The sequence below is a fragment of the Abramis brama genome (assembly GCF_963993115.1).
Source record: "Abramis brama genome assembly, chromosome: 14".
NCBI lineage: Eukaryota > Metazoa > Chordata > Actinopteri > Cypriniformes > Leuciscidae > Abramis > Abramis brama.
The window spans coordinates 21,563,648-21,576,211 of NC_139976.1; the positions used below are offsets into that span (position 1 = coordinate 21,563,648).

General features: G+C 34.9%; 1 protein-coding gene across 2 annotated transcripts in view; it reads right to left on the minus strand.

The window, feature by feature from the left end:
* Positions 1-4,086: 4,086 nt before the first annotated feature.
* Positions 4,087-12,564, minus strand: part of arhgap23b (Rho GTPase activating protein 23b) — a 353,808-nt gene continuing 345,330 nt past the window's right edge. Inside the window, exons 21-24 of one of the 2 annotated variants that reach the window (XM_084134390.1) lie at positions 9,277-9,315; positions 8,904-8,997; positions 8,012-8,043; positions 4,087-5,754 (exon numbers count right to left, since the gene is read on the minus strand). In XM_084134390.1, coding sequence (XP_083990516.1) covers positions 5,167-5,754; positions 8,012-8,043; positions 8,904-8,997; positions 9,277-9,315 — 753 coding nt within the window. In that variant the 3' untranslated portion in view covers positions 4,087-5,166. The remainder of the gene's footprint in view (positions 5,755-8,011; positions 8,044-8,903; positions 8,998-9,276; positions 9,316-12,564) is intronic. The other variant, XM_084134391.1, reaches the window with a different exon arrangement.

Below are 12,564 nucleotides of genomic sequence, written 5' to 3' on the forward strand. Positions count from 1 at the left end.
TTTTTGAAATAAGTCTCTTATGCTGACTAAGGATTCAATTGTTTGAAGAAAAATACAGCAAAAACCACAAGATTGTGAAATATATTAAAATATAAAACGTTTATTTAAATTGTAGTAATGTTTTAAAATGTTATTTATTTCTGCAGTGGCAAAACTGAATTTTCTGCAGTCACTTGATCCTTCAGAAATCATTCTAACATGCTGATTTGCTGCTCAAGAAACATATCTTAGTATCTGTGTTGAAAACAGTTGTGCTGCTTATTTTGGGGAAAACTGATCAATTATTTTTTTTTTTAGGATTCTTTGATGAAAGTTGAAAAGAACAGCATTTGAAATACAAGCTTTAAGAACATTATAAATTAAATTTCTTTGTCTCTTTTGATTAATATTATGCTTCCTTGCTGAATTTAATCCTACTGACCCCAGACTTATGAACGGTAGTGTATGTTTTACCTTTTTTAACTCCTTAGTGTACAACACTCAGTCTGAGCATTATAAGTTGGCTGTAGCGATATTCGTTTTTCTGTGCGAAATAGGCAGTTAAAATGAACAGCATTTATTTGAAATACAAACCTTTTAGAACATTATAAATTAAATGCCTTTGTCTCTTTGATTAATATTATGCTTCCTTGCTGAATAAAAGAAAGAAAAAAAAACCTACTGACCCAAACTTTTGAACGGTAGTGTATATGTTTTAGCTACTTTTTATATATATATATATATATATATATATATATACTCAATGTACAACATGGACCCCACAGAGAAACAAGACATTCTTTATATAACAGCACAAAGATAAACCAGTATACTGACTTGCACAATAGGAAACAATTAAAAACAAATCATATTATATTTATCATTTGTACACTGAGGTTAACTTGGCAAGGCTTTGTACATTTGTTGCAAAAGTTGGTCCACACATTCACCCATATACTGTATGTACATGCACAGGGAAGTAAAAACAAACGTGATGTTCACAATATACATTAACTCAAGATTAGATCTTAAGGGGATATTAAGTTGACACACTTCCTGGTCACAAAAGATTAATTTCACAGGTGTATCAAAGCCATCATGGAGAAAAACATGCTAAAAATAGGAAGTAGAGGAAAGAGCACAGTGAGTTGGTTATACAAGGATAATCGCTAATATATCTTGTTTTGACATCAATCTGCAGTTCTGTCAATGTAGCTTTTATTGCATTGGAAAACTGTTAAAGGGCAGGTATTGGTTTTTGCAAGGGGGAGAACAATTTCACACCGCAATCTGTTTTGAGGAACTAGTTTGAAGGCAGTTTAATATCTTTATTATGGATATGTACTATAGATGTCTTGTTACACTGCTCTCTGGAATACCGGTACTTGATTATGATAGGTCAATAGTGCAAGTGCACCAGTGCAATTCTAAACACAATAAGCCAAAAATTATTTAGCCCCCTTCCACTCTCATGAAGCACTGTGAATGAAGTAATTAAGTAATTCTCCCTTTGCTTTCAAACTACTTAAATATTTGTGTGTGAGGGATGGGCAACTTCGATCTGGAGGGCAGGTGTTCTGCAGAGTCTAGTTCCAAACTTTTATTCCTAATCAAACATAAAATGTACCAGTCAAAAATTTGGAAACATTAATATATATATATATATATATATATATATATATATGTATATATATATGTACATTTTATGTTTAATTAGGGATTATTAAATTTTTTTTTTTTTTTTAGCTCACCAAGGCTAAATTTATTTCATGAATACAGTAAAACCAGTAATATTGTGAAATATTACAAATTTAAAGAACTGTTTTCTATTTGAATATATTTATAGTATATATATATATATATATATATATATATATATATATATATATATATATATACAGTGCAATGCATAAGTTAATACACCCATGCTAAAGTTGACTAAAAAGAGGAATAAAAAATCATATTTTGGAAATTGAACTTAATGCCTTAATTTAAAAAATTAGGAAAAATCCAACCTTTTAGGACACCAATTTTCTTTGTGAATGAATAATGTATCGTAAATAAATAAATGTTCTTCCTTAAAATACATGGTGCATAAGTGTGTACACCCCTATGTTAAATTCCCATAGAGGCAGGCAGATTTTTATTTTTAAGTATTTTTTTTAAATTAATTTTTAGGATACTATGCATCCTGATAAAGTTCCCTTGGCCTTTGGAATTAAAATAGCCCCACATCATCACATAGCATTCACCATACCTAGAGATTGGCATGGGGTACTTTCCATAAGATCATCTCTCAATGCAAATCAAACTAGCTTTTAGGCTAACTGAAATAAAACCATGCCAATCTCTAGGTATGGTGAATGCTATGTGATGATGTGGGGCTATTTTAATTCCAAAGGCCAAGGGAACTTTATCAGGATACATAGTATCCTAAAAATTAATTAAAAAAAATACTTAAAAATAAAAATCTGCCTGCCTCTATGGGAATTTAACATAGGGGTGTACACACTTATGCACCATGTATTTTAAGGAAGAACATTTATTTATTTACGATACATTATTCATTCACAAAGAAAATTGGTGTCCTAAAAGGTTGGATTTTTCCTAATTTTTTTAATTAAGGCATTAAGTTCAATTTCCAAAATATGATTTTTTATTCCTCTTTTTAGTCAACTTTAGCATGGGTGTATTAACTTATGCATTGCACTGTGTATATATATATACATATAGTAATTTATTCCTGTGATGACAAAGCAGAATTTTCAGCAGTCATTACTTTTGTGTTTAGTGTCACATGATCCTTCATAAATCATTCTAATGGGCTGATTTGGTGCTCGGGTAACAATGATGCAGTTGTCAATGTTGATAACATTTTCGTGGCAACTGTGATATTTCTTTCAGGAGCCTTTGATTAATAGAAAGTTAAATGAACAGCATTTATTTACATTTCTTAAATAGAAATATTTTGTAACATTATAAATGTCTTTACTGTAAAAAAAATTTTTTTTAATTTCATGCATCCTTGATGAATAAAAGTATGCTTGGTGAGCAGAAGAGACTTTTCAAAAAAATGTATATTGATGTACTCAGGTGTATATATATATATATATATATATATATATATATATATATATATATATATATATATATATATATATATATATACACACACTGCCCTTCAAAAGTTTGGGAATGGTAAGATTTTTAATGTGTGTAATAGAAGTATCTTATGCTCACCAAGGTTGCATTTATTTTGATTAAAAATACAAAAGAAAACCGTAATATTGTGCAATATTACAATTTAAAATAACTGTTTTCTATTTTAATATATTTTAAAGTGTAATTTATTCCTGTGATGCAAAGCTGAATTTTCAGCATCATTATTCCAGTCTTCAGTGTCACATGATCCTTCAGAAATCATTCTAATATACTGATTTGCATTAAATGCATATTATTCAGCAAGGATGCATTAAATTGATCAAAAGTGACAGTAAATACATTTATAATGTAACAAAATATTATATTTCAAATAAATGAAATTAACTTTCTATTAATCAAAGAATCCTTTTTTTTTTTTTTTTACAAAACTGTTTTCACAATTGATAATAATAAGGAATGTTTTTGAGCATCAAATTAGCATATTAGAATGATTTCTGAAGGATCATATGTGACACTGAAGACATGAGTAATGATGCTGAAAATTCAGCTTTGCATCACAGGAATAAATAACAAACAAAAAAAAAACAACAAAAAAAAAATATATATATATATATATAAAGTTATTTTAAATTGTCACATTTTTTAACAATGTTACTTTTTTTTTTTTTATCAAATAAATGCAGCCTTGGTGAGCATAAGAGACTTCTATTAAAAACACTAAATATATTACCGATCCAAACCTTTGAACGACAGCGTGTCAGTATATATATATATATATATATATATATATATATATATATATATATATATATATATATATATATATATTGTGTATATATATATATATATATATTGTATATACTGTATGCATTTTGCAATAAACTTATACTAAACTTATAAACTAAAATATATTGTTTTAAGCAGTGTTTTTTTTTTTTTTTTTTTGCTTAACTCTTTAACAAGGACCTTTTAAAAATTCCTAATGGAAAAATGTATGCAAACCAAGGCTGCTGAAAAAGTGGGTGGGCACTGTTGCACTCTATATTCACTGGCATCTGTAGCACTGTATGAAGCACAGCTCACAAAGAAGTCAAGCAGCTTTCTGTTGGTCAACACTGAATTCACGTGACCATCTTAAACCTGATGCAAACGCTGTGTGGGGAAATCTTACACCCTCAAGCGAAATTCCTTATCAAGGTGATTCCTATTGAAATGCCTCGATTGTGACTTTGCCTGGTTGATTGTTTTGTACATTTTATTGGACTATTATTCTTTGTGAAAGCTTTAAGATAATATTAATGTAAGATTATAAAATAAGTTAAACTTGAATAAATATTTTTGTATTTGATGAGTAGCGTGTAGCGGGCTAATATACAGTCAGATGGTCATTACCACAAAACGTATTTTGTGACTGACAGCCTGAATGTAAATTATCTGCTACATATTTATGCTATGTATTCTTAAAGTGGAAGCTCTGAATAGCATTTTCAAACTCAGACACTCAAAGTACTTTACTGCACCTGTTTGTAGGTGCCACATTGTGCTTAATAATGCTTTTGTCACTTGTTGATATCATGAGAGTGGTGTTATGTCATGGTTGTGGCATTGTGGCTTTAGCTGCCAGGCTGTGCAGGAGGGGGTGAGGGGACAAAAAAGCATTAAAGTTGAGAAGAGCTGAAGTTGGCAAGGGGTTGTTTATGTGTTTCATGTTTTATAGTGTATTATTGCTTGGTCATCCCTCCCAGGGCATATTAACCAGAACTGTGTGGCGCCTCCAGTCTCGTCTCCAGCGGCGTGTCTCCGTTGAGCCTGCTTGCTGCTTGCTCCCTGCTCCCCAAAGGCAATCGGCTGTTCGGTTGACCTGCTCTTGACACATCCAGACCTGCTGAAGAGACGGCTCCCTGCTGCTCCAACCGGGCAACACAGCCTGACGCTGCTTCTCTTGACCTCTAACGAGAGATGCTTTGACTCTTGAGAAGTCCAGGTGTGTGTGAGAGGCCCGTTCCTCTCCAGTCTGGCTCCGCTCTACATATAGCGAGTGACTCTTTCTTCTCTCAGTTTCCTCCATGTGAGACTGTGGGTGATATTCAATGGGTGTGGTGGATTGGAGCAGATGGAGGCAGAGGACTTGGTCAGCTTTAATGAGGCTTCGAGCCTCGACACACTGTGGTGGTGTGAATAAAGGAAACTCGGAGAGCGCAGAGCGCGAATCCAACCCGTTTGTTCTCTCTCAGAAACCTTCACTTTTATCTTATCCTGTTCCTTCTGCAAAATGACGTCGTCCTCCTCCTCCTCTGTCACCCTTTCTTCTTCTTGGCCCTCCACCACCTGTTTTGGTTTTCCCTCCATCTTGCTGACTTCCTCAGTCTCTTCTTCTGATTTTCGGGGTGGGCGTCTACTTTGTCTTGCTTCGCTGTCCCCTTGAACCTTGCTGTTGCCACTCATTTCCTCATAGTTGCTGGCTTTGATTGGTTCATGTTCAGAGTCTTCATCAGTGCTGCTGCCTTCGGGGAAGGTGCTTTGGTGTTTCTTTCTCTTTCGGGTCACGGCTGATATGATGGACAGGGGGAGGAAGTCTTTGGCACTTAGGTCTTTCTTGGAGGTGGAAGTTCCCTGTGATGAAAGTTGCATTTTAATGCAGAGCTCAAAAAAATGTTGCACCATTTCTTCTGATGAAGCTTAAGTCTTCTAATGAAAGCTTGCGCTCAGTGAAAAAAAAAAAGAGGCATGAAAATCTGGAATTCTAAATCTTTTAAATAAATCTGCTCTTTGGATAATTTTGAAATCATGCTGGATTCCACGATCATCCGGTTTGACAAACTTGTGGAGCTCATGCATCTCAAGTGCTGCTGTCATTAAAGCAAAAGGGTTTCCAAAATACTAAGACATTCCTGTTCATTTTTATGTTAGACTTTTTACTCATTGTTATGCTGATAGTATAATTTATAATGGAAAAATATTATATTATAAATTCTATTATAAATAAGAAGTTGTTTTCTCTTACAATCTTAGACTTGGGCACTACTGTATGTGTAATAAAACCACCAAAATAAAACAAAATAATTAAAAAGGGGTCTTTGCATTAAACAACTTGCAATGAAAAATAGCTATGCCACTGTTTAATACAAAACAATATACAGTGAGGAAAATAAGTATTTGAACACCCTGCTATTTTGCAAGTTCTCCCACTTAGAAATCATGGAGGGGTCTGAAATTGTCATCGTAGGTGCATGTCCACTGTGAGAGACATAATCTAAAAAAAAAAATCCAGAAATCACAATGTATGATTTTTTTAACTATTTATTTGTATGATACAGCTGCAAATAAGTATTTGAACACCTGAGAAAATCAATGTTAATATTTGGTACAGTAGCCTTTGTTTGCAATTACAGAGGTCAAACGTTTCCTGTAGTTTTTCACCAGGTTTGCACACACTGCAGGAGGGATTTTGGCCCACTCCTCCACACAGATCTTCTCTAGATCAGTCAGGTTTCTGGGCTGTCGCTGAGAAACACAGAGTTTGAGCTCCCTCCAAAGATTCTCTATTGGGTTTAGGTCTGGAGACTGGCTAGGCCACGCCAGAACCTTGATATGCTTCTTACAGAGCCACTCCTTGGTTATCCTGGCTGTGTGCTTCGGGTCATTGTCATGTTGGAAGACCCAGCCTCGACCCATCTTCAATGCTCTAACTGAGGGAAGGAGGTTGTTCCCCAAAATCTCGCAATACAAGGCCCCGGTCATCCTCTCCTTAATACAGTGCAGTCGCCCTGTCCCATGTGCAGAAAAACACCCCCAAAGCATGATGCTACCACCCCCATGCTTCACAGTAGGGATGGTGTTCTTGGGATGGTACTCATCATTCTTCTTCCTCCAAACACGTTTAGTGGGATTATGACCAAAAAGTTCTATTTTGGTCTCATCTGACCACATGACTTTCTCCCATGACTCCTCTGGATCATCCAAATGGTCATGGGCAAACTTAAGACGGGCCTTGACATGTGCTGGTTTAAGCAGGGGAACCTTCCGTGCCATGCATGATTTCAAACCATGACGTCTTAGTGTATTACCAACAGTAACCTTGGAAACGGTGGTCCCAGCTCTTTTCAGGTCATTGACCAGCTCCTCCCGTGTAGTTCTGGGCTGATTTCTCACCTTTCTTAGGATCATTGAGACCCCACGAGGTGAGATCTTGCATGGAGCCCCAGTCCGAGGGAGATTGACAGTCATGTTTAGCTTCTTCCATTTTCTAATGATTGCTCCAACAGTGGACCTTTTTTCACCAAGCTGCTTGGCAATTTCCCCGTAGCCCTTTCCAGCCTTGTGGAGGTGTACAATTTTGTCTCTAGTGTCTTTGGACAGCTCTTTGGTCTTGGCCATGTTAGTAGTTGGATTCTTACTGATTGTATGGGGTGGACAGGTGTCTTTATGCAGCTAACGACCTCAAACAGGTGCATCTAATTTAGGATAATAAATGGAGTGGAGGTGGACATTTTAAAGGCAGACTAACAGGTCTTTGAGGGGCAGAATTCTAGCTGATAGACAGGTGTTCAAATACTTATTTGCAGCTGTATCATACAAATAAATAGTTAAAAAATCATATATTGTGATTTCTGGATTTTTTTTTTTTTGATTATGTCTCTCACAGTGGACATGCACCTACGATGACAATTTCAGACCCCTCCATGATTTCCAAGTGGGAGAACTTGCAAAATAGCAGGGTGTTCAAATACTTATTTTCCTCACTGTATAATTAAAAATAGAAGAAAAAAATACACATAATAAAATAACTGCAAAATACCCATTAAGAAATATTTAGGGCTGGTAAATTTTCTCAATTCACAAAAGTTCATTTTAGACCCTGATCTCTTACCTTAGATTTAGCTGAGTCACTAGTGGTGAAATCTGTATAGGGGAGGAAAAGGAACAATACAGTCAGGGAGCTCATTGTTAGACACTGAGCTTTATCTGAGAATTTAAAGCAAGATAAATGGAGACATTTGGGAGTGTAATCTGTGCTGTATGTCTTTAAAGCTGAAGTGTGTATTTCTGCACTGCTAGTGTCACCAATGGAATTTAAGATACTGTCTGTTTTCAAACAAATGTCCCCCTAATTGATTAGGATAGATAGTCCCACCTGAAACTTAGACTTTTGGTTGAGCCAATATTGCCTTTATACTACAACCAACAGAGCAATAGCCCTACAGAGCATTTTACACCCCACATATTTACAACCTATTTGTCTTGTATTTGTCTGTTTTGCATCTTAAACAGAGATGAGAACATATTTTAACATTAAAAATTACACACTTCACCTTTAAGAGCTAAAAACGCTTCTGAAAGAATAGATGCTGTTTCTTGGTTTAAGATTACAAAATTGAACATCAGAATATGAAAACATGTTGTCATAAGCTGCAACAGATGGTAAAATAACTATTAAAAAACTATTCCTGCGCCTACCGCAAACTTTGATCCATTGGCTCAGCTAGTAGAATGATGCAGAAAAAATCCAGAGAGAGAAAGATGAAAAGAAGAATAGGATATGAATGTAAAGAGAAAGAGAGCAGGTGTAGTAAGAGTTTTTTTTAAGGGAAGTGTAAATAGAGATTACAGTGAAAACCATCTCCCAGTTAGAAAAATAATACCAAATGAGGAGGAGGATTTCATGAAGCTTGTTAAAACAAGCTCTTCACATCTCAACTTGTTTCTTTACAGGTTAACATACACCTGTGCGAACAAGCTTATTTCATGTCAGTATCTCTCACCCGAGGAGTCTCTGAGCAGCACCGTCCTGCCAATGTTAGACAGGAGGTGGTCGATATTTGGAACAGGCTGTATGTTCTGCTGGTCCTCTGGTGTCTGCAGAAGAAACATAAACAGATGGATGTTGGCTGATATTTGAGTTAAGTGCCCTGTCCACCCTGACCACTTTATTCAGCTAATATAGAATGATTGACCACTGAACTGTATTAAAGTAACTATTTTTTGTTTGCGCTGAAAGCGTAATTCTAACCCGTTAAATTGATGATGAGACAGACCGAAGACTGTCATAAACTCTACTTGGGGGAAATCTCAAGTGTGAAATCCCTTATTAAGCTTAATACATATTTAAAATGATTAGGAAAAAAAAGTCTGTACCTTATCCTTTTCCTGCTCATCACTGAAGAACCACATATGCTGCAACAAAGAAAGAGTACTTAAGCCCAATCCCATTTCTACCCCTTTGTAGGTGTCTACCCCCTGGTGTCTCGATTCTCTTTTGGTTGGACGGGTAGGGGTAGGGGTAGGAGGAAGGGCCAGATAGCAGGTTTATTCTACGATAACAACCAGCTGGATGTACATTATCCCTTACAAATAGAATATACTGACTGCTCTTTTACATATAATGAAACTGAATGGGGAATGGGTCTGTCAAGAACTAAAAAGAACATAAAAGTGGTCCATATGATTCATACTATGTTTCAAGACTTATATCATAGTATAGCTTTGTATGACAATCAGTCATAGTGAAATTTAAGCCATTAACCTTAATACGTTTATGTTGTTTTTGAGTCATTTTAGAACTTGAAAAAATAGCTGTAACCCACACAACTGAGATGACTACAGCTGACCAAGGCATCTTGGAAGTTTGTGATAAACATTGCTGCATCTCCTTTGATTTAGGAGCTACGTATGATGACGTGTAGCGGTGTGGTCCGTGTACGTTTTGATCATTTCATTTCCTGTTTGGAATGGAATAACAGGAAATGAAATCCAGCTAGTTTATTCGTTTTTTAGTTTAGTTTAAAAAACGAAAAATGAGATTTTGGCTTGATTTTTCATTTTTCGTTTGTGGTTTATAAATCGGTTAATGGGTTCGATATTTCATTTGCACACGTGGGCGGCGCTGAAACGCCGCTTTCATCTGATTGGTCAAAACGCTCCGCCTTCAGTAAGCTACAAGCTTTTCTTTCTGTCAGGCAGAGTATGAGTGCAGCACTGGCAAATGCACTTTAATAAAATAATGTGTGAAACCACCACTCACTGTTAACTACGCACAATATTTGAAGCAGAAATATATTGCTGGTCACGTAATTCGTGCTGCTGCGACTTGCAAGCGACCCCAATAATGTGAGCCACAGTATATGACAGATTATTTTAGCATGATGTATTTCCCATTGATAAATACAGTGCAAATAGATCCGTCTCTTTGGATAAAAGGTGGAAAATAAAAGTGCTATTATAAAAGATTAAAAGTGGAAATAAAAATCAATAATAGGCTGAACTGTACCATGATAATATGTCCGTAACATTTACCACTCTCGTCTTTAAATCAAAAGGCAGGTAGGCGTGTGTGACATATAGGCTATAAATAATTTTGAAAATTGAATAGAAATAAAGTTTAAATTTATGAATATAAGCATGTGTAGCCTACTCAATTCACATGAAAAGAAAGAGACAGAAAAGAGAGAAGCTAGAATCAGTGAACGTACATTAATACTGACAAAATTACCAGGTTTGGGATTAATTAAAATCATGTCGGTTGAAGAGCACGGCATACCTTTAAAATGTTATTATTTTTATTATAAAACTAATACAATTTTATTACATACTGAATTGGTCGATGTTTCTCTGAGTTTTCTTTATTATTTCATTTCATTTCATTTCATTTCATAACACTTTATTTGTCCCCAAGGGGCAATTATTGAGGCCGTGTAGAGTCACGTAAACAATATACATAAAAACATCAGCATTAAATAAATAATAACAGTGTACACGAAATACATATTAATAAAAGTCCACTACAAGTGGATACCTTAAAAACACAACTAGCCCATACCATAAATAAGAATATATAAATAAATACGTAATTATATGTATACGGAGTAAAAAAAAAAAAAAATTCAAAAAGATTTCGACTTGGTAACCCAGGGGGCCAGTAATGGTTGAGAGTTTAAAAGCTGCACTGATTTTGGAACAAAAGTTGCCTTCCTCCTTTGAGTCCTACAACATGGGCAACGAAGCCGTCGCCCTGAAGGAAGCCACTCAAAAACAGAGAACATGACATGTGAAGTGTCTTGTAAAATCCTTCCAGCCAATCTCAATGTTTGCTGATCACTTACAGTAGAAAGAGATTATGTTGTCTTAAGAAAGCCAGCATATATTTAAACATTATTATTATTATTATTATTTATTATTATTATTATTATGAGAAATTGACTCGCCTAGAACTTTAATGCTTCACCAAACACAGCTCAGACCTTCAGACTGGTCTGACTCGCTTATATATTTTCTAACTGGTCAGACTTACTTTCCCAAAAAATCCATTGACTTGCGTTAACTGAGCAATGAAGGCTGTAATACTTAACGCTGTCCACTAGAGGGGGCGACAGGATAATAAGTATTTTCTACTCTCTTTCCCTGTTTGCATCAGTTTAAATGACAAATAAATGCATGAATTTCATTCATAAATAGGCCATATCTGTGTATCCATATATTTTAAGATGTAGCCTACTAGAAAAAAAATATATGATTCAACACCACAAACTCTGTTTTTACTCTGCAAATTTGTTTTCCTTTCAATTAGGCTATAGCCTACAAGTTATCCTGCTTTTTGCCATGGCTTGCCATACTGCCCAGAATAAACAATATTTTCTCCACACGAGATGTTTAAAAACCCTGCATGTAGTTTTTGTGAAGACAAGCGCATATCTTACAAATGTTCCAGTTCTGTTTAGGCTAGTTTAAACATTACAAATTGTAGTTTGAAATGCTTGTTATGTTCCTAAATTTATATACACATTAAACTTATCTATCTATCTATCTATCTATCTATCTATCTATCTATCTATCTATCTATCTATCTATCTATCTATCTATCTGTAGTATTTATCGACTGTGAGTTGTGGTTTCACACATTATTTTATTAAAGGGCACCTATTATGCAAAATTCACTTTTTCATGGTGTTTGAACATAAATGTGTGTTGGCAGTGTGTGTACACAACCACCCTATAATGATAAAAATCCACCCAGTGCTTTTTTTATAATCCCCATAAACAGGGGCAGATCTAGAAAAATATGTATGGGGTGGCGAGAGGGGGGCAGGAATTTTGAGGGGTGGCAAAATATGGCAGACGTATATATACTATAATTATACGTATAATTTAATCACAGTTAAATTGGCCATAACTTTTAATTTGTTGCTAACAATAGGGATAGGTATCATTCGTTATTACTACTCTTACCAATACTCCTTATCGATCCGGTACTTTAACGGTATTCTTATCGGTTCTTTTTGTTATATCAAAAAAAAGGGGGGAAAAAAAATTTAGAACACAATTAATATTTTATATTTTGAAATGTAAAATAAATATCTATAGCAAAAGAAAAAGCAATGCTTTAACAAAACAAATAAAACATACGTTATGCAGAAGGGTGCAGGCTTT